Source organism: Notamacropus eugenii, chromosome 2, assembly GCF_028372415.1.
Source record: "Notamacropus eugenii isolate mMacEug1 chromosome 2, mMacEug1.pri_v2, whole genome shotgun sequence".
NCBI classification, from domain to species: Eukaryota; Metazoa; Chordata; class Mammalia; order Diprotodontia; family Macropodidae; genus Notamacropus; species Notamacropus eugenii.
In genome coordinates, this window is record NC_092873.1 from 29848559 (window position 1) to 29871378 (window position 22820).

The following is a 22820-nucleotide window of genomic DNA, read 5'->3' on the forward strand; positions in this document are numbered from 1 at the left end:
TTTTCTGAAGGGCAAAACAAGGTGGGATGGGTCCTGCTGGGTTGTGTCCGTGAGATGGCACCTTTGGAATCCTGGTCCTCCTCCAGCCCTGAGATCAGAGTGAAATTTGATAGAGTAACTGTGTTAGTGACCTTGATTGCAGTACAAGACAATGGATGCTTTGTGTCAATCTCCCATGGGGCTTTGGTGATTTTAAATGAACTTTGAATTTCAAAGAGGATGGTCTGGGTCACAGCAGACACACTTGAACCTCATCTCATATGGACAGGAGTCACTGTAGTTCCCCCTCCTACCCACTGCCAAGTGGAAGAAGGGTATATATCTCTGGCAGTCAGAATGGCCTCAGTACTTTTTGGAGTCTCCTCTGCAATTGTAGGAGGAGGTATGGCTGAGCTCAATTCAGCTGCTGTGTTGAGCCCTGGAGGAATTGAGTTGATACTTGTTATTGTCCTGCATGTAATCATGCTCTCTGTAGTCAGAGGAACCTCTGAGCTCCCTTCTGTCTGCTTGTGAAACAATATGAGCATCAGTCACCACAAAAGTTGAGCCTGCCATGGTGATCAATGAACCTCCAGGATTAGTGTTTGAGAACAGTTGATCTTCAGTAGAAGTGGTAGTCTATGGTTCAGGTGTGCTTTTGTCTGACACTCTACTTGGAATCTCGGGGCTGAGAGTGACCACAGGACAGAGAGGGCCAATATCTGGGATTTTGGTGATAAAGGTGATATCCGGCCTTGGGACAGTTGAGCTGATGTTCACCGTGGTGAGATAACTGGCTTCAGCTTCAGTAGATGAGGGGGAAACTGTGCTTTGTCCAGGGAAAACCATGCAAGTGGTGCTGGTAGTAAGAAGCAGTGCTGAGTTCACTTGAGATTCTGTGCTGTGCCCTGTAAGAGTCATAGCGATATCCCCAGCCTTCTTCTTCAATGGAGACTGGAGATTTTTTGTTGCAATCACCAGTGGAAGTAAGCCACGAGTGGTACCTAACCCCCTTGGTACTTCTCCCATAAAAGCAGCTGAGGACATAGGAGATACAGGTAAAGGAGTGATCAGTGAAGCACCTGTGCTACTTTCTCCCACTGTACCCAGAAGCTCTTGGTTGGGAGGGGACTCGAGATAAAAAGACACCATATCTGTGACCCTGCTGCTGAGGATGACACTTGGGCTTTCAGTTCCAGGAATATTTAAGCTCATAGCCTTAGACTTGTAAGTATCCTCAGAGATGGTGACTGTAGACAAAGGAGAGAAGGTCTGGGGCAAAGTAGACATAATATCTACCAATCCTGTTGACATATGTGGCTTCAGTAGAGGTCAAGAACCAGGGAACCTCTGTTTTTATTTCAGGCAGAGCCCCAGCAATGCTGGTGATGGAGATAGCAGGTGCTGGTGAAGTGAATACCAAGGATGAGTCTGATTCTCCTTCAAGCCTGACCCCGGACGTACTTGGAGAGTGGCAAGGAGTACTGTAGCCAGCTAACTCTGCCCTAGACCCTCACAAAGGAGTTGAGATGTAGTGAGCTGTACTCTCAGCCAGAAGAAACATCCCTGGGATGAGTGTGCCAGCCTGTGATGCTGCAGTGCTACATGATCTGATGGTCTCCCACACTGATGTGCTACTAGAGGCCAAACTGCCATGTCAATGTCCACTGTCACCTAGTTCTGAAGTCATTCATTGGTGCAACAGAGGGAGTGCCTCCTTCAGGGGGTGTGAAATCTGTCCTGTTGGACAAGTGCCTGTTAGAAATCTTGAACTTGGTGTCTTGTACACATCTGAAATGCAACACATCCAAAATTCTACTCATTGCCCCTCCCTGTAAACCTTCATTTTATCTCAGTTTCTCAATTTCAGGCTATCACCATCTTCCTAATCACCCAGGTTCACAGTTCAAGATTACTCTCTTTCACTCCCAATCCCATGTCTAATCTGGTGAAAAGGAATACAGATTTTGCTCTCCTGACACCTCTGCTATATGCTCCTTCACTCCTGTGACCCTATCATCATCCTGGTGCAAGCCCACATTACCTCATTCCTGGACTATTGCATTAGCCTTCTGGTGGGTTTTCTTGTCATAAGACACTCTTGTCCATCCTCCACTCAGCCACCAAAATGATTTTCCTAAAGCCCAGGTCTCCCCATGCCATTTTACCATTGAATGAAATACAATGGCTTTCTGTTACCCTCAAGAATCAAATAGAAAGTGCTGGTTGGCATTCAGAGACATTCACAGGCTGCCCCCCCTTTTATTTGCCAATCCTCTTGTAGTGACACTGGCCTTCTTGCTCTTCCTTGCATTGCCTCACCATCTCCCAACGTAGCACATTTTCGCCGACTGTCTTCCATCCCTGGAGTCCTTTCCCTCCTCATTTTACTAACTTCCTTCAAGCCCCTGTTAAGATTCCCCCCTTCCTGTAGAAAGGTATTCCTTTCCTGTCTATAGGAAGGTGTGATCTTAATAGACATGATGCCCTTGATTCTTAAGGGATCACTATTAATTCTAGTGTCCTTCTTTTATTGATAATCTCCGATTTATCAGGTATTTACCTCATCCTCCCACAGGACTTGTCAAGAGGCCAGCTCTCAGCTCATCAGGAGAGACATCCCTGATGCAATTTCACTGGGCTCTGAGAGAGCTGTGTGGCCTGTTGGAGTAGCTCTCACGCTAGGGTCCTGGTGGAGAAGGCAGAATCAGCACTGCATGTAGCCACTGGTGTAACAGAAACAGTATACTTCTCAAAAGCTGTGGGCTATGTAGGTTCAGTCGCAAGTGATACAAGTGGGATTCTCTGAGCTCATCACACTTCTTTCAGAGAGTGAAAAGAAAGTCCTGGAGTAACTGGTCTCTTCACTGAGGCTGGGCAGACAAGAGTTGGAGATCATATAAAGCCATTCAAGTTACTCCTTGACCTGTGGGCTGCTTGTCTTAGAGTATCATGTGGTCTGTAGCAAATTGTTGCCCACTCTTTTACACTCCATTGACTTTTCTATAGACACCAAAAAAGTTCGTGTGTCTCTTCCAGGAGATGTTGGCATGATTCTGGGAGCAATGGAGGACAGGGCACTGACCATGACTGTGTTACTGTCTAGGGCAGGCATCCTACTTTTCCGGGGTGATTCACATCATAGACATATCTGGGTTTGGCCCAACTCCCATGGCACTGATGGATGTAGGATTTGAAGGTAGAGAAAAAAATGGGCCTGATTTCAATTCCTGTTATTCAGACAGAGACATGGGTAGAATCAAATCCAGTGGGCCATGGAGCCTGGGTGGTAGTGGGACTCTTCCTATGGGATATTTCTGATAGAAGCATGTCCAAAGGGAATGCAGAAAACATTGTCCTGGCTGTACTTATCTTTAAAAGGACTGCTGGAGATTGAGCTGACTATGGCCTCTATTGGAGGCAAGGAAAGTATTGGGCTTTCAGCAAGCCCAAGGCATCTCCAGCCAATGTTTCATGTGATATTGAGGCTTCTGTGAAAGAGTACATGATTATTCTCTGTTTTGTAGGCCTGAAACCAACTGTGATGGTGGCCACAGTGAGAAGGTGGAGCTTCAATGGCTCTTGTACCTGGAGTTGTCTCTATGATGATCATCTCTGTTGCAGTGACAGAAATGGTATCTCTCTCAATAGAGACAATCTTGGGGATGCTGGTGGACCCTGTTTAGTCTCTTCCCAAGTCGGATCCACTGACATTATCCAATGTCACTATTCTTGAGTTGGAGAATTCTGTGCTTATGTAAGTTAGTTGGAGTTGACAGTTGGTTGAAGTGTGCCTAAGTGTTGAAGGACAAATTTTGGCCTCATTTAGACAGATTTTTATTGCCTCTTAACATGGCGCCTTCTATATTCAAGACATCTCCCAAACCACTGCCTCACTTTCCCCTGCATTCATTAGTTCAGCTTCAGTTCCTGGATAAGCCTTACCTATGGTGTAAGGATTCCATCAGAGACTGCTATACACTGCTATGCTAACCTTAGTGTGGCCACGTTTGTCTGTGAGGCCCATGTAAGTGAACCAATCCCATGACAAGATTCATTTTTGACTCATGCAGATCCCAGGACGACTTGCAGAACAGAGATAAGAGGAGAAGGTACTGATCCTTACTTGCAATTTTATTGATATCTGTGGCAGAGGAATGAATTAGGATAGACAGTTAGACCCGGGGGCAGCTAGATTGTTCAGTGGGATAGAGCACTGGTTCTGAAATCAGGACGACCTGAGTGAAATCCAGCCTCAGATATTTGACACTGGCCATGTGACCCTGGCAAAGACACTTAACCCCAACTCTCTTGCAAAAAGATAACAAATGAAAATTAAGCTCAGATTAACTGACTGATTGATACTTGCCCAAGCCCTTACCCACAATTCTCCAAAGTTGCTATTACCCTACAGGCTTCACTGGAGAAAGCAATTAGACAGGAAAATCTGGGTACCACATTTCAGGAAGTATGTCAAAGGAATATGATTCAATCTACACTGCTAACGCTTATCCTTGTGAGGCTTTGGTCAAAGGTTCACATCTACTTTAGAGTTTTCTCTACTTTAAAATATTTGTACTAGACAACTAAATTCCCTTCAAGTCCTAGTAATATGAGTCCATAAGCGCAAGCAGAATGGTGAATTGTTGGCCAAGTAAAGATGTTTGCCATTCCAGTCATGGCAAGAGATATGACTTCAGATGTAGCAGAAGATGAGGTGCTGTCAGTTCTTTCTCCTATATGAGTCACAGAGCTACTGCTGCTAAAAGTAGCATGACTTGCCACTGTTGATACAGGACACAAGACTGTTTTTGCTCCAAGCCTGAACCCCAGGAAAGGAGGGTGTAGTGTAGAGTGGAATTGCCATCTGGCCTGGTGCTAGACACTCCAGCATGACTTGCCTTGAGGTCAGCTGAGGTCTCAGCAGGAAAAGATGCCCTGGCACCATTGCTCCCCATCCCCGACTCATCTCAAATGAAGGGGTGCTTATGGAAGCCATATAACTAGCCAGCTGTCTGTTTGCAAGAGTGATGAAAAATCTAGGATCTCTTCTAACACTAGGAGGAAAAGATGTTTCTCCAGTCACTGGTCCAACTGATCTGGCTGCCCTCTCAGAATGCAAGGTCTCCCTGTGTTCAGAGGTAGGAGGTAGAGTTTGTGTTGTCAGGGCTCTTGTCGTGAGAGGAGAGGGGATAGCTTGAGAAAGGTTGGCTCCTTGTCTTACATCATGGGAGCCAACAGTGGATGTTGTCTCTGGCCTGGTAAAAGTTGGGGATCCCTCTGAATGTGTTTGATATTTGAGAGTTGTGTGGTGTTTGAGTGTACATTCCAGAAAGAAAACAGACAGTGTTATAGGCCCAGATATCCCTTGGTAGGTGCCAAGGAAGAACATGTGTTGGGATGATCCTTATAGCACGATGGTGCTGGGCAGCTGAGCCAGACTCTCTTCAAGTCTAGGAGTCTGACTTCGGTGGGGTAGTGACCTCAGCTTGTACTGGATTCAGTGCTGGGTTTTCTCCTGGTTCTTTGCCATGGAAAGTTGAAAGAGAGAAGGACATGGAGGCAGGAGGACTGGTGCCCATCCCTAAAGCTGAGGCAGTTGTGCAGAGGATATCTGGTCGAATTGTCATAAATATTGATCCCATACTGGTTTTCTCCATGGTAATTGTACGTGCTTTAGACAGGATGATTGGGAGAAGAGAAGGAATTCTCCCAGGGACGCTGGTCTGTAATGGAGTGCTTGACTCAGAGGTAGTTGTTGTTTCATCTGAAGTCAAGGTGAACAACAGACTCCTGGTTGCCATGTTCCCTCCTGCAGATGTCTTGGGTACAGCAGGGGTTCTCGTTGAAGAAGAGGTTGATTGTGTGTGAGGGTGTCTTGATTTACTGGCCAGTTGTCTCAGTGGGAACATGTTGGCTGGTGGACTGAAGTGAAGGAAGTACCTCCATGGCAACTGACTCTGTTGGAGCATTTGACAAAGAGGGTGATCTCAAAGATGGTGTTCAGCCCTGAAAAGTCACAAGTTTGAGGAGATGAGCCTCCTGCCTGGGTTCTTTTTCTAGGGAATTCTGTGATTGAGTAGTTGATTGGCACATGTGAAGGCTGCAGGGAAGCAAAGACAGCAGGCTATTCATCCCCATTTCTCCTCAATAATGCAATTCCATCTTAGGGAGACCACCCCTACCACTTCACTTTCTCCTTCAATGCCTAACATAAACACATTTTCCCTGATATGTGTAAGTTAATCCACCAAAGGGGCTCACTGGGGACCATGACTAATACTACTCTGGGGTACAGCATGCAATATCTAGCTGGCCTAAATCCAGCCCCATTCTGCCCACTACCCAAGCCTCACTAGAGCTCTTACCTAGGAACCCTAACCTCTGGCGCAGGCCCCTCATATCATTCTCTTACTGGTCCCCGTACCTATGGTCCCTCTCCTAAGCTCACCTCGATGCCCCTCTTCTATTCAGTTAAGATGCTCTCTGACTTCCCTCCTTGCCATGTAAACATCACTCTTCGCCACCTAAATTCTGCCACCTTCTTTACTTAACTTAGTTCTAGCCAAGTCATCCCTCTGCTTCCCTCCAGCCTCACCTGTTATGCTGGCCCTGTCCCACCTAAGCATCAGACTTTGCTCCTTTCTCTTCAACTCTGCTTCCAAACCTCCTCCTCTCCTACCCCAATGAGCTCTGATTCCTTTACTCCTCAATTGTCTCCCTCTACTGTTCATTCTCACCTCTTTTTTTCATCCTGACTCCTTATTAAACCAATTCATTTCCACACTGTAGCCCACTCCTGTATCCCTAGCCCCTTCATCATTTCCTCCCTTATTCCCTTTCAAAACTCAGCCTTCGATCAGTCCCCCCCTTTCCCACTATGCATACTACACATATGCTACAAGATGAAGTTGGAGAAAGTCACACAATCGTTCTGACTAGGTCCACGACAAATTGGTAACACCACGTCAACCGGGCCCTCACTGCTCTAGGCAAACCTTCTATACCTCCCTCATCAGCTCACTCTTCTTCTCTCCACAGTGAATCTTACAAACCTACTCATCCCTCCTCAAACGTCCTATGGTTCTCCCTCCCCTTATACTCTCTCTGCTGAGAACTTCACCTCATACTGTACAGAAAATATTGAGAGCTTTCCCCATGAGCTCCTCATTCACGTGTCTTCTGCCCCTCTTTCCTGTCTTCTCACCAAGTCTAACACCTGAAAAGGGGGAATTCTTTCCATCTCATCTCCACCAACAGTTTATCCCACTCTACCATCTGTCTCCAGCTCCTATTTTCAGTCTTTCACTCCTGCTCTTTCTCTGCTGCTTACAAATATATCCTCATCTCCCCCTTCCAAGGAAACCCCTCACTTGATCCTACCATCCCTTCTAACTCTCATCTTCTCTCTTTTCTGTCCTCTGTGGCTAAACTCCATGGAAAGGCCACTACAAAAGACCCTTCCACCATTCTCTCTTTTTAAGCCTTCACCATCCTGCTATGACCTCACTACGACACAAAAACTACTTTCTCCAAAGTTATCAGGGATCTCTTCGTTGCCAAATTCAGCAGCCTTTTCTCTGTCCTCATTATTCTTGACCACTCTGAAGCCTCTGAACCCCAGGACCATTCTCTCCTCCTTGATACCCTCTCTTCTACAAGTTTTCAAGGTTCTTTTCTAACCTCTCTGATTGCTCCATCTCAGGTTCCTGGGTTGCTTCCTCCTCCAAACATAGGTGACTCTCAAGGTTCTATCCTGGGCCCTCTTCCCTATACACTTTCACTGAGTGATCTGATCAACTCCCATAAATTCAATTATCATCTGTATGCTGATGGTTCCCAACTCTAACTTTCCTGCCCCAATCTTTCTACTGATCTTGTGTCTCTGCGTTTCAGATATCTCAACCTGAATATCAAGTAGACACATGAAACTCACCATGTCCACAACTGAACTCATTGTCTTTATCCTTAAACCATTTTCCACTACTCCTTTCTGTACCCCTGTAACAAATAAGACCACAGTCTAGTCCACTAATCCTGGATGCTTCACAATCTCTCAATCCCTATAGTCAAAGTGTTACCATAGCCTGACAATCTCACTGTTGCAACATCTCTTCTACAAGTCTTTTCTCCTGTGGTACTTGGTGAAGGGCTAATCATCTCACATGGATTATTGCAATACTTTGCAGGAATATGTGCTGTCTCTGAAGTCTGCTCACGTCTCTCTCCACTCCAATCTAACCTCCACTCAGCCATTCCAGTGTTTTTCCTAAAAAATGGTCCTATATTTTCACATAAACTGCTTCCCACTTGCCCACTTAATAATCTCCAATGGCTCCTTTTCAATTCCAGGATCCAATACAAAATGCTGTATGACCTTAAGCCCCGCATAACCTAGGACCCTCCTAACTTGCTGGTATTCACACACCTTACCTCTCAACTCATACTCTTGTATCTAGTGATGCTGGTCTCCTGGATGTTTCATCACGCAGACCCTCAACTACCCAATTCCAGGCATTTTTTCTGGCTGCCCCCCATACTTGGACCTCTGCCCTCCCTCCCCCCCACCACTCTACCTTACGAACCTCCCTGACTTCCTTTTATGTCCCAGCCAACATGTCATATTTTACTGGAAGCCTTTCTCAGTCTCTTCCCTCTGTTGATTATGTTCTACTTACCCTGTATAGAGATTGTTAGTACATGTTTCTTTGCTTCTTGTCTCCATTACATTGTAATCAGGGTCTGTCATTTGTTTTCACATCCCCAGAGCTTAGCAGGGGACTAGCACATGGGAGGATTTTAATAAATGTCTATTTACTAACAGAGTCAGGGCAGGCACTGGGGTGAGTGATGTGGATACAAAGAAGGGAAAGAAAGAGCCTGTGCTCCAAAACTTTCCAGGCCAATGGGGAAGACAACGTACTGTGTAGCGTACAGAGACGCTTAGCAATGAATGAGAGAGTCAGAGATATTAGCAAAGAGAATAGTTCGTTTATTGACTTTCTCAAGAAAGGGTTCCCTCAGAGTGCTGGAACCTAAGAGAGCTGAGGTGTGTTCAGCTCAGCAGATTATAGCTTCTAACAACAATCCTCTCCTCACTAACCCCCTTCCTCAGGGCTCATGGGTGCAAGCCCTGAGGGTACAATTCACAGCAATCTACGCTAGCGACAGAGAACAAAGACAGTTGCACAAACTTGCCTGGAGACAAGGAGAGGAGGGAGGTGGGGGGGGGGGGAGAGGTGTTATTTCTCCTAGCTATGTGCCTATAACATGGTGGGGTGGGGGAAGTCTGGGAAAGTACATAATATATTGAGATATTTCTTTACAAGTCAACAGGACAAGAAAAAATTGACTCTGTGAGGAGGCCTGCTTCACTCCTGAGAAATCTTCAGAGATCATCTCTCACAACACTAACCACTCTTTACAGATGAGCTCTCAGGCAATGAGAAGCCATTGCATGCTGTGGAGAAGGTGAGGGCAATGGTGACTGTGAAGCCTTGGAAAGTAAATGTTTGAAGGATTTGAGGAGGCTGCTGCCTTTACAGCAGCAGCAGCTACTTCTGGGCCTATCAGCACACAGACTGAACATTTGAAAGTTGCCTACCTGAACTTCCAGGATCCAAGATGGCAGAGTACATTGTAAGTGCTGTCACCATGCCTTGTTGATCTTGAAAACTCCAGAGAATATTGGCCCAGGATATATCGAGGAGAAGTGGAACGAGTAGAAGGGATACACCAGTCTTTTAGCTGGGGAGACTGGGGAGATTAACAGGAAGGGTCCTTCTTGCTGTGTCTGAAGGGGACCAGTTTCGGACATGAGACATCTCAGAAAACCTCACTTCATCATATCTTATAGCACAATAGAATTCCATTATGTTCATACACCACAACTTGTTCATCCATTCCCAATCTGATGTGTGTCCCCTCCATCTCCAGTTCTGAGTCAACACAAAGAGAGCTGCTATAAATAATTTGGTACGTGTGGGACCTGTCCCTATTTTTTGTTCTCTTTAAGATAGAGTCCTAGAAAAGATACTGCTGGGTCATAGAGTAAGATCATTTTTGTAGCCCTTTGGTCATAGATCCAAATTGCTCTCCAGAATGGTTGGATCACCTCACAGCTCTGCCAGCATTGAATTAGTGTTCCGGCTCTTCAAATCTTCTCCAATATTTATCATCTTCTTTTTTGTCAAGGTAGTCAATCTGACGCAAGTGATGTGGTACCCCAGAGTTGTTTTCATTTGTGTATCTCTAAACAATAGTGATTTAGAGCACTTTTTCTTATAAATACAGATAGTTTTATTTTCTTCCTCTGAAATCTGCCTGGTTATATCTTTTGACCAATTGTCAACTGGGAAATGACTTGTATTCTTGGACATTTGACTCAGCTCTCCATATATTTTAGAAATCATAATTTTAGAAATTTGGATAGGAGACAACAGTTACAAAAATGTTTTTCCCATTTTTCTGCTTCCCTCCTACTTTTGGTTGCTTTTGGTTTGCCTATGCAAAAGTTTTTCAATTTAATGTAATCAAAATTATTTGTATTGCACGTTACAGCCCAATGGCATGAGATGGAAAGAGAATTCCATTTGAAGATACTGTATACATTATGAAATATTTGGGAGCCTACCTGCCAAAATAAACCTAGGAGCTGTGGGAACACAATCAGAGAACACTTTTCTCACAAATATACTGAGATCTAAACCACTGGGAAAACATCAGTTACTCCAGGGTAGCCTGAGCTAATGCACTAAAAATGATAATTCAACCTAAATTAATGTACTTTTTCAGTGCCATCCCAATCAACAACCAGATATTACTTTGAAGACCTAGACAACAATATCAAAATTCATCTGGAAATATAAAAGATCCAGAATATCAAGCTATGTAAGGAAAAGAAATATGAGTCAAGCTAACGTACTACAACAGATATTAAATCGCATTACAAAGCAGCAATCATCAAAACGACTTGGTCCTGTCTATGAAATAAAACAGCAGATCAGTGGAGTAGGTTAACTTCACAAGACACAGTAGTCAATGAGTACAGTAATCACCTGTTTGATAAACCCAAAGATGCCATCTTCTGTGATAAGAACTCACTGTTTGACAGAAGCTGCTAGAAAAACTGGAAAATAACAAGGAAAATTTGGACATGTGACACCATATACCAACATAAAGTACAAATGGTTTTCCAATTTAGGTATAAAGGCTGATTGATTGCATAAACAAATTAGGGGTGTAAGAAATAGTTTATCTCTCAGATTATGGAGAATGCACGATTTTATGACCAAACAAGAGATAGAGAACATTATGAAATGCAAGATGGATAATTTTGTTTCCATTAAATTGCAAGGATTTTGTACAAAGGTAAGTCATCCAAGATTAGGAGGGAAATAGAAAACTGGAAATAATTTTGAAAACTAGTGTCTGTGGTCAGGGACTCATTTTTAAAATAAATAGAGAACTTAGCCAAATTAACAAGAATACAATTCATTCCCCAACTGAATACTGGTCAAAGATATGAAGAGTGAATTTTCAGAGACAGAAATTAAAGCTACGTATATTCATAAGGAAAATGCTCTAAATCACTTTTGTGCAAAATGAGGCAAATAAACACAAGCTATGCCTATGAGATTCCCTAACATGACAAAACAGGAAAATGATCAATGTTGGATTAGATGCGAGTATTTTGGAAGACTAATTCGTTGTTGGTGGAACTCTAAGGTGATCTAACCATTCTGGAAAGCAATTTGGAACTATGACCAGAGATCTACCCCATCTTTTTCCTCTCCTTGTGTGGGACCTAAAGTCCTTCAGGACCTGCTGGGACAGGGGACCCAACTACCATTTAGGAAGTTTGGTGTTTCAGCCAGAGAGAGAAAGGCTGGTCCCACTGAAAGAGAAGTAATGTGCTTTTGCAAACAGCTGAGAAAGAAAGGTGATGGAAACAAAATAAAACCTTATCATACAGGCATTTTTTTGTTGGAAAGGTATACTAAAGAAAATAATCATTTTACTAAAAGCCTTACCAGTACGTCAGCTTCCCTAAATACTCCGTATACCAGATTTTCTAGCAGCAGACTTCAACATGGCAATGAGTCAGAAGAACAAGAAAGACATTCCAAGTAATTTTGAAATTGTAAAAGGGGATTTTGCAACAATGAAATTGTTGTAATTTTACTATTTATAGACAACCAACTATATACGATGTATGTACTTGAAAAATAAAGTAAAAGGTCCGAAAGAAATGTTTTCTTCTCTGGAGGAAAAGAAAGCTTATTCAGATCCAAGGTCATTGTTTCATTACTGACTGGGTGTTGAAAGGGTGGTTCTGTTCCTTTCAGTCAAAGCTGGAATTTTCAAGTTCCCTAGAAGCAGCAGATGGGCAGGTAATGGAGAGGTCCATTAAGTAACATTCCATCCATGAGTCCATGAAGGCATCGATTCATGTATTTTGGTCTTGTGTTCTTCCATTTGGTGTTGAAGACTATCTATTTGTTGCTTTTTAACAAAAGGAAACAGGTCAAAGGAATAAATACTATGTAAAACAAAACACAGGAACAGCAGAAAGAGCTATAATCATTTTCTACAACAACATTTAAAATATTAGCTTCCAAAGCAAGCAGAAAGCCCTTGTTAACAACTGGATGTGGCTGAATATAGACTTGGGTTCTCAACCTTCTACTGTATCTTAACATCAACTGGAACAAGATCGTACAGTTAACCATTTAAGAAAACCCAAAGTTAGATGAAAATGAAATTATACTGCAAAATTTTTTATCTGTTGAAAAGAGGAACATATGATAGGATTAGACATAAGAAACCCACAACACCCTTATCCCTTCACCAATCACCACGAGAAACAAAATCAGCAGAGTCTAAGTAGCTTCATTAAGCGTAATCCATCAACTTGTGATGTTTCAAAATCTCACAAATATTCAAAGGAAACATGCATCCACTAAGGGATCAAAGGTTCTATCCGGAGACAATAGACAACACATACATCAGAAATGATGACTTGTGAAGACCTAGGCATCCACACTTGCCACCTCAAACTTTGACAAAAACACCCCTAAAGTGAATAAACTTAGGGCCTCTCAGCTAGCTTCTCTCTAAGGATCTGCTGGGATAGAGAACTGACAACGTCTTGAGAAAGCCCATTCCCCTTTGTGCCAGCTGGAATTTTGGTGACACTGCTAATTCTACTGTTTGGCTTTCTGCTGCATGGGACTCTGCTCTCTTGCATGTGACTGCCTATCAAATACTTGAACACTGCCACAATTCCTGCAGATATCCTCTTTATCCAGCTACTCATGGCCTGCTCCTCCCTAAATAAGCTGGCAGGGCCTGAAGACCACCAATCATTATGACGACACTTTCTACTTTACCAATGAGCTTCATACTGCCTTTGGGATATGCATTTACTGGGATAAGGTACAGAGAGATGATTGCCTTCCTAGGTCTGGGTATGTTCATTTCTTATTTCAGCAAAGATCACTCTAGCTCTCTTGTCTGCCATATTACACTACTGACTCACCTGGAGCTTGGAGTGCCCTAAAAGGCCAGATTCTTTCAGGACAATCACTGCCTAATAATACCTGTCCCTGTAATTTATTAGTGAAGTAGATTTTTTGATCCTTAATTATTTTATTCTAGTTAATAATTTTATACTCCAAAGAGACCAAAGAAGAAGGAAAGGATTAATACATGCAAAATGTTTATGGTAGCATTTGTTGCTACAGCAAAGAACTGAAGACTGAGGGCATGTTCATCCATTAGAGAATGACTGAAAACATAGCATATCAATGGAAGAAAACATTGCTTCACAGTATAGAGTTATAAAAGGGATAAAGTGCAATCTAGGATGACATATGAGCTGACAGATTGAAGCACTATTACATACACTGACAGCAATGTTGTAAAGAGAAATTCCTCCAAAAGACTTAAGACTCTGGCCAATGCAATGATGAATCAGTGACTCAGAAGACTAGTAATGAAGCAGGCCTCCATCCTCTTGGTACAGATTATAATTGCAGAATCATACTATTTTTAGCGATAACAGATGTGTGATTCCCCCTCCCTCCTATTATCTTAGTCTGTGAGAATGGGGGCGGATTACGTTTGCTTCAGGGAGGATTAGAAGGAAGGATTAAATACTTGGGGGGCAAGTGTAACAAGAAGATACTGATGCCAAAAATAAAACAAAAATGAGGTACAAAACACATTTAAAAACATCCAGCAAAGAAGAGAATCAAGTTCAGAAAGGGGACACAGACATATGTAAGCCACATAAAATAAATACACTTTAAAATTACCCAAACTAAGTATAAAAGGGATTCATGGTTTCATACACAATTCTCTTTTCTCTCTTTTTTCTAACTTTGATAGATGTAGTCATTTTGGTTGATGTTTGTCAAATTCTTAATTAAAGAGACCAAAAATAATTTCATCTTACTAGATTTGACCTAATAATTTTACCATGTGAGATCTTTTGGCATCCTGACTGTTATAGCCGTTAACTGTTTTGGAAAAGCATGCCATCTATGCCTAAGTCACTGAGGTATGACTACGACTTGAGTCTGGTCTTTCATCTTCTTGTAAATCCATCTGAACGTATTACCTTCTAGCCATTTTCTTCACTCGCTTTGGAAAGGACTGCATGGGAAACTTGCCCAAATGACTGGCTACAATCTAGAAAAAGGATAACTCCAGCATTCCCCTTCCTGAGCAGTCTAATGACTCTGAGAAGAAGGGAGATGAAATGAACTGGGTGTGACTTTGGGAAAGCTAACACCAGCCGCTGACACTTCCTGCTTTTCTAGCCATTTTCTAGCCACCCTCTGAATAGCATGATCTATAATTTCTCAGCAACAGAGGTGACCCTCCTTATTCTCCATGTGCAGACTTCGTTCTCTTTCCTTTGTAGAAGATCGGGACATTTGCCCTCCTTTGGTCCTCTCCCGTGCTCCATGATTTTCCCCAAATCCTAGTTTGTCGCCTCACCAGTGACATCTGCCTTGTTTTTCCCAGTACCTTAAGAGCTCAACTGTGCCTGGTGCCCTGAAGTTGCCAAAGGCAGTCAGGTACCTTTGTTAACTCAGGCATCTTCTTGTTGAACAACTATTTCAGTATAAAATGGATTCTGCTTAGTCAAGAAAACAAAAGTGCAGTAGGAGGGGCTGCCTCTTGGCTCTCAGGTAGATCATACAGCTGGAGCCCTAGTACCAAACCCTGTTTAATCTTCCTCTATTTCCACAATGAGATAAAATCTTCTAAGAAGTTTAAATTTAAAAATTTAAGTTAAAATTTAAAAGTGAGCCTTTTCTTCTGTTCATCCTCCCTCACAATCAAAGATATGCCAATTAAAAGAAATTAAAGGCATCCTCCAAACTGGTCAAAACAAGGAATATTGACCAACGATGTAGGGTTGTGACGTTCTGTCTTGTCCAACTCTTCTTGACTCCATCTGGCATTTCACATAGATTCAAATAGTCCTGAACTGTAGAGGAAGAAAGCAGTCTCAGTGAGAAGGTTAACAGGTGAGGAAGAGGGTGACCCAGTTGTCTCTATGTCTGTCTACTGATTAAAGAAGCCTCTCTCCTGGTAGTAGAGGTCAGCTGGTCTTCTCTGGTGTCTTAGTTCTGTTTAGTCTTGCTTTCCTTCATGCTATTCCCCTTGCCTTGGAAGCCATTGTCTGCAGTCTCTGCAGAGGAGAACCCCAAACTCCTCTGAGAATGGTCCAATTCATTCTCCCTTCCTTTGAATCCCTCTAAAACATAAATATACCTGTCTTTATCTATTAAATGTGTGTGTATACTAGATTCGTTTGTAAGACTCTCCTAAGTTGTATCTCCTGTTTTCAATCCTGGGTGCACATACAGTATGTATCAATAAAGCACGGATGAGTGGAAAAACCAAAATCACTTAGAGATATCCCACTCTGGCCAGGGCTGCCACACAAGGGGAGGCCTCCTTGTAGGAGTTGGAGCACGCCTGTGCAAACTGTGGCCCTCGGGCCCTGGGGCTAGAAGCAGTGGGCCCCAGGACTTCCTTTTCATACAAAGGATGTTTTCCTCTACATTTTCCAGTGACCAAGCCTGAAATGCTCTGGTGGGCAGCACAGGGCCCATGGGATACAGGTTGGGAAGCCCTGGGCTAGAGGCTCACCCTGTGTTGGGGATTTGGTCAAGAGGAATTTTGTTCAGGTGTGAGTTGTCAGAGGGAGTCCATAGGTGATTCTATTCAAGTCAGAAACTTTTTTCATCTTGTGAGAGGTAGCAACATGGCATGGACACAAGGGAATGAAGAGGTTTTTAGCCTGGCAGACCCACTTGTTGGGCATTTAGCATAAGTGACATGAAAGCATGTTCCAAACATATTTCCTTTTTTATAATGAATGATAAACAAATAGGTCCTACGTCAGTTGCTGGAGAGAGATGTGCAGGCTGTAGAGTTTATCTTTGTTGACAGCGGGTTCAGGATTGAGCAGCCCCTCTCGAAGGGAGGCAGGGACAGGGAGGAGTCACAGGAGTCATTGTTCTCTCCCTTCAGTTCCTTACTCTGAAAAACAAAGGTGTTATTCATGTTAGTAGTGCCTAACTTTTAGAGACAGACAGACAGAGAGAGATGGAAAATAATGGCACACCTGTGGAAACCCAAGCTTTCTAAATGTGCATAATGTTTCCCAGTTACTGACAGGAGGGACTCCAAAATCAGCAAGTGAAATGCCCGTGTTTGATGCCCCCCAAGTCGTAGCTAAGAATTACATTGGATTTTCATGTTTGTAAAGCACTTGACGTGTGGGAACTCCTGGGAATTATATTGATTTGTCAAGCTCATGATCAACAATATAACCCCTCTTACATATGAAGTAGTAGAGTTTTCCATGAAGGACCTTTCGCATCATAAGCAACTCTTTTTTATCCAGTGGATCATCAGGTTTCACCTTTATGTTACTGGTACATTTATTTCAGAGGGATGAAGTACAGCACTTCTCATATTTATGAAAGTCCTCTAAAGATATAGCAGGAAGAGCCCATACAGAGTAAGCCTTGGGTGTGCTAAAGCCCAAAGCAAATGGAGACTGGGACCTTCGGCCTCTGACCAAAGATATTCAGGAGCAGCTTTCTGGGTTGGGTTACACTCACACCACTTCTCCTGAGCAGGATAAAGTCCAGAAGCTGCCACCTGTTGGGGCCCTAAAGATCTTTCCATCACAAAGCCTCTTCCTCTAGGGTGATTAACTAACTACAAACTGTCAGTTACAGAGGGAACATGATTCTGCTGGTCAAGGCTATGCAGCCTAACCACAAGGCCTGTTCTGGAGAGGGTCTTCTGTCCCATGATGGAGCTCAGGTCAGGGGGCATTACCTTGTTCATCTTGTCTTGCTGCAGCTCAGCCTGAGTTTCTGCCAACTCCAGCTTCAACTGGGACACTTCCTGTCGGTGTTTTCCCTCCTGCATCCTAGGGATGGACACAAGAATACCAAGCAAAAATATTATTTCTCTGCTGATCTACAACTTCTTTTGGCTATAAAAGTCTATATCCAGTCTAGAAACGACAGCACCTATCAGTATATTCTGCATCATTGTGTAAGTCATGTATAGAAGACATACAATAATGTCAGAGCACTGGGGATTTATGAGCACACAGATTCCAAGAAACAGGTAAGCACAGATGTCTGATGACTACATGTTTTTGATGAGCCTGCCTGATGATCTTCACTTGGTCCTGTCTGCTCTGCTCACAGACACCAGATCTGTTTTAAGGGTGATTTACTACGCCCTTTCTAGTTACCTTCAAGTATTGCCACCACGGCATTTTTATGCTGGCATGAACACTGTCTATCCCTTAAATCAGCTAAAATTTGCTTTTTGGAGTTGTCCCATAAAGGGAGCCAAACTGAAACTGAACTTCTCCTCCTGATCATACCCATCCTCCCAGTGCTGGATAGAGATCAAGTCCAAGGGCAAGCATGGTCAAACCTGGAAAGTCTGCATTGGTAATGACCCAGACATGAAAAGACATTGTGCCTGTGTCTCTGGCATCTGGACCTCAGGAGATACAGAGATGTGTTAATAATAATACCATGAATGGCTACATTTGTTCAGTGCCTACCATGTACCAGGAACTGTGCAGGGCACTTTACAATGATCATCTCATATGATAACCACAACAATCCCATTGGAGTAAGTGCTATCAACATCCCCATCTTAAGAGTTGAGAAAGCCGAGGCAGACAGAGGTTTAAGGCTTAGTGCTCTAAGTTCCTAAAGACAGATTTGAACTCTGGTGTCAGACTCCAGATAATTCTCAGTGGGGCAATCCTCACAGCAGCCTGTGTGTGTCTGCTTGGAGCTTCATAGCCAGCTGCTCCTTGGCCTGCAGCTCCTTCTTAAATTCACTCACTCCCGAGGTGGTAGCTTTGAAATGATAGAGGTTGTATATGGCTTTGACATTGGGTGCTGTTGCCTGTGGCAGGGGAAGGTAAGAGTCAGGCTAAGAAGCCTATTAAATTTCATTTTTTGTGCAATGAACAGGCAAATAAGTAGAGCTTTTTACTTCTGGTGTAGACTGAAGGACCTTTCAACAGTACTCCTTGAAAGGCTTAGAAAGGCTTTGGCACTACCATCTCTGTAATATGTATTTCTAGATCTGGCAATGGTCAAGCCTACATGGCCTCTGGTGAGGGCTGGTCTGAGATTCAGAGGCAGCAGAAGCAGTCACATTCACCCACATCCATCTGAGCACCCACATACCTGCTCCTTGAGGCTTTGAACATTGGCTTTCTCAGTCTTCAGTGTCCTCTGCAAGCCCTGAATAAACAAGCTGATTTTCAGGTCTTCCTCTTCTTTTTTTCGGCAAACCTGCAGTGGACCTAGACCACAGGAAGGAAGTGGTGCGGCACATTGTCCTGTCAAGTGTCTGGGAAATCACAATCAGTGTAAAAACAAGAACTCTGTTGGATGACAGCACTGCCATGGCAGGAGACCTTAGGGTGGGGACTGTATGCTCTCCTAGGCACTGGCTACCTAGACCCTGGACATTTCAATGTGCCACTTAAAAGCAAGCCACAGCATTCTGAGTTTCTGTGCAGAGACTAAGATGCTTTCCCAGAGAAACTAGTTAAAAATGGATGACATAGCCTGGTGGATGGAGAGACTTTAGTACTACTTTTTAGCTTTCTCAAGCAGGAGTGGTCTGTAGTGGATTCCCTGGCCAAGTCCCTGAGAAGTGCAGTATGGAAGATGGGTGTGAAGTCAAAATGGCTGAGGAGAAAGAAGGACCTGTGGAAGCTCCCCCAAATACCCCATAAAATACCTGTAAAAATGAGTAAACAAATTCTAAAGCTGAAGAAACTAAAAAACAACAGAGTTGCAGCCCAAGACAGTCTGGAAAGCCACCAGGAAAGGTCTATCGTACCAGGTTCAGACTGGCACACAGCCCTGCATGGACAGCATGGCGAGGCAGGGACAGGATCCAGAATAGCCTTCAGGGAACCACCAGCAGCAGTATTTCCCAGATAGCTCAATCCACAAACACCAATGACAGTTTCAAAGGTCAGTGAGAGAGCTCCTTCACCAAGGAGAAAGGAATGTGGAGTGCTTTAAAAAGCAGAATTAGCCTAATGGAAAAGGAGGTTCAAAAGCTCACTGAAGAAAATAGTTGTATAATAATTAGAATGGAGCAAACATTAAAAGGAATGATTTTATGGGAAACCAAGAAAGTACAAAACAAAAGAAAAGAATGAAAAAATTGTAGATAACTGTGAAATATCTCACTGGAAAAACAACTGACCTGGACAATAGATCCAGGAGAGATAATTTAAAATTTGTGGGAATACCTGAAAGCTATGAACAAAAAAGGAGCCTAGACATCATCTTTCATGGAATTATCAAGGATAACTACCCTGATATTCTGGAACCAAAGGGTGAAATAAAAATTGAAAGAAACCACCAATCACCTCCTGGAAGAGATCTGAAAAGAGAAACTTCTAGGAATACTGTTGCCAAATTTCAGAGTTCCCAAGTCAAGGAGAGACTATTGCAAGCAACTAGAAAGAAACAATTTGAATATTTTGGAAATACAATCAAGATAACAGAAGATATTACAGCTTCAACATTAAGGGACCAAAGGCCTTGGAATATGATATTTCAGAATTCAAGGGAACTAGGATTAAAACCAAAGATCACCTAATGAACAAAACTGAGGATAATACTTCAGTGGAAAAAAGTGGTTATTCAACGAAATAGAGGATTTTCAAGCATTTTTGATGAAAACATCAGAGATGAAGAGGAAATTTGACTTTCAAGCACAAGAATCAAGAGAAAGAAGCTAAGGTAAATAGGAAAGAGATATCACAAGGCAGTTTCTAAAATTCAGCTGTTTACATTTCTACATGCAAAAATAATATTTGTAACTCTTGAGACTTTTGCCAGTATTTGTGTAGTTGAACGGATTGTACCAGACATACACACGAAGACATACAGAGACAAACACACACGCACACACACTGAGACATATATACATATTTAGATAGATAGATATATGGAGTGAGAGATTACAGGATGACTTGCATAAGAAGGGATGATATCTAAAAAATAAAACAGCTGAGAGAGGAATATATTGGGAGGATAAAGAGAGAAATAAAATGGGGAAAATTATCTCATCAAAGATGCAAAAAAAGTTTTTTCAATGGATGAGAAAAGGGAGGAAGAGAGAGGGAAAAGGGAAGCTTACTCTCTTTACACTAAGCTTAAGGAAGGAATAATATGCTCACTCAATTTGGTATGAAAATCTATCTTCCACTACAGGAAAGTAGGCGAGAAGTGGGGTGTGGGGCGATGATAGAAAGGAGGGTAAATGAGAGGACGGGGGTATGTGGGGGGATGATAAAAAGTAGGGCAAATGGGAGGAGGGAATAATTAGAAGAAAACACTTTTGGATAAGGACAAGGTCAGAAGAGAGAATAGAATAAACGGGGGCAGGATAGATGGAAGGAAATACAGTTAGTCTTACACAGCACGACTATTGTGGAAGTCTTTTGCAAAGCTACACATATAGCCTATATTGAATTGTTTTCCTCCTCAGTGTGGATGGGTGGGGAGGGAGGAAGAGAAAGTAGTTGGGATTCAAAGTTTTAGGAACGAATGTTGAGAACTGGTTTTGCATATAACTGGGAAATAAGAAATACAGTTAATGGGAGATAGAAATCTATCTTGCCCTACCAGAAAAGACAGAAGATGAGGGTAAGGGAAGGGAGGGGGTATAATAGAAGTGAGGGCATATTGAGGGAAGGGGTAATAAGAATGCAAAGCATTATGGGGTGGGAGGAGCTGAGAGATGGGGAGAAAATTTCGAACTCAAAATATTGTGGAAATGAATGTTGACAACTAAAAATAAATAAATAAGCGTTTTTTTTTTAAAAAAGTGCGGTACTATTGTTCCCAGAAGAAACTTTCAAACCAAGGAGCTAAGGAATGACCCTCAGCAATGGTTGAGACAATAGCAACCTCTTCCGTTCTAAGTAACCCCCCCCCCAAAAAAGAAATATAGAAACAAACCCATGAGTCAGTCCTTTTGTTGATGTACTCCTAGACAATAAAGCTGTACCTTAAGAAAACCTTTTTGAGTAAAATTACCAGGAAAAATGTTCACATTTTCACTGTGGAAATTCTGTTTGCACAAGGAGAGATGGGAAGAAATAGTCATTTTACTTATGCCTCACTGTCAAAGTCTTCCCTTTCTAACTCTTCCTAAAGAAAGATGTGTATTGATTTGAAGATCCAGGAGAAGCAACCCACTAGCATAAGGCTTCACATACCTGCACGTTCAGCTGTGCTAAATCTGCTACCCTCTTGATTGATTCCATTACCAAGATATTGTGGTTTCCTGAAGGGCTGCATTGGCCTCTCCCAAAATGTTCACCTTATCTTGCCCTTGATGTAACTCCAGAGACAACTTCTGAAATACATTCTACAGGCGCTGTATTTGCTTTCTGAAGCCTCTTGGTTCTTGGAGCTGGGAAAAATCACAATTCAAAGGCTCACTGTGACCTGAGCTGGTTTGGGACTTTAGGGAGTAAAATATTTTCATGGACATTTATCACTCAGAATAGTGTTCAAGGAAATAGACCACACCAATAGAACACGTTACAGATGTACAGACGTTGTATCAGTAGAGTTCTGCTCAACACAATACCAGACAATAGTCAGCAGTGCTAAAGCATGAGATGAGTGCACAAGGTCCCATGAAACCAGCTTCACAAAACCCAATTACTGACCAATATATTACTGCAGTCCCCACAGTCACCAGCCCATCTTTCCTGCCATTCCCCACACTCCATCCCTGAAGCATCCCTTAACTTCTCCCCCACGAAAAAACAGAGAGAAGCACCTCATCTTCCAGATTGATGAATTTCTCCTGGTACTTTTCCAGCCTGGCCTGCAGCTCCTCATGGTCAGTCTGCAGCTCGCTGAGGGTCTGCTCCCGGATATGCAGTTTCCTGGACCAGGATGAGCTGTTTCATGAGTTCCAGGGGCTTCTGCTACTGGGCATCCAACTACAGCTCTCGCTGAGGCATAGTCACCTTTCCCTGTGGGAAATCAACTCCATAAGCCACCTTCATCCAACACAAAAACTCTAGTGTTCACTTGCCCTTTTTTGGGCTGCCATTTGATTGATAATCATTTAATATCATGTGAACCTCAATAAGGGGCAGAGCCTGAACTAATCAACTAGGGGTAGCCACTTGGCCTCACAGATATCTCTTCTCTGCTCTCTGAGTAAACTCCCACAATGCCTCTTACTGTGTCAATAAGGCAAGATGAAGAAGACCA

The 22820-nt window shown here is 42.9% G+C and overlaps 1 protein-coding gene across 9 annotated transcripts in view; it reads right to left on the minus strand.

Annotated features, from left to right (window-relative positions):
- The window catches only part of LOC140524837 (golgin subfamily A member 3-like), a 65984-nt gene that overhangs the window by 20105 nt on the left and 23059 nt on the right, over window positions 1-22820 (minus strand). For 5 of the 9 annotated variants that reach the window (XM_072639672.1, XM_072639671.1, XM_072639675.1 and 2 more), the window contains 4 exons: window positions 22378-22576; window positions 21806-22002; window positions 18741-18859; window positions 17353-17446 (listed from right to left, as the gene is read on the minus strand). In XM_072639672.1, the coding sequence (XP_072495773.1) occupies window positions 17353-17446; window positions 18741-18763 (117 nt within the window). In that variant the 5' untranslated portion in view covers window positions 18764-18859; window positions 21806-22002; window positions 22378-22576. Of the gene's footprint in view, window positions 1-16400; window positions 16543-17352; window positions 17447-18740; window positions 18860-21805; window positions 22003-22377; window positions 22577-22820 lie in introns of those variants that run through there. The other 4 variants (XM_072639678.1, XM_072639674.1, XM_072639677.1 and 1 more) reach the window with 4 other exon arrangements.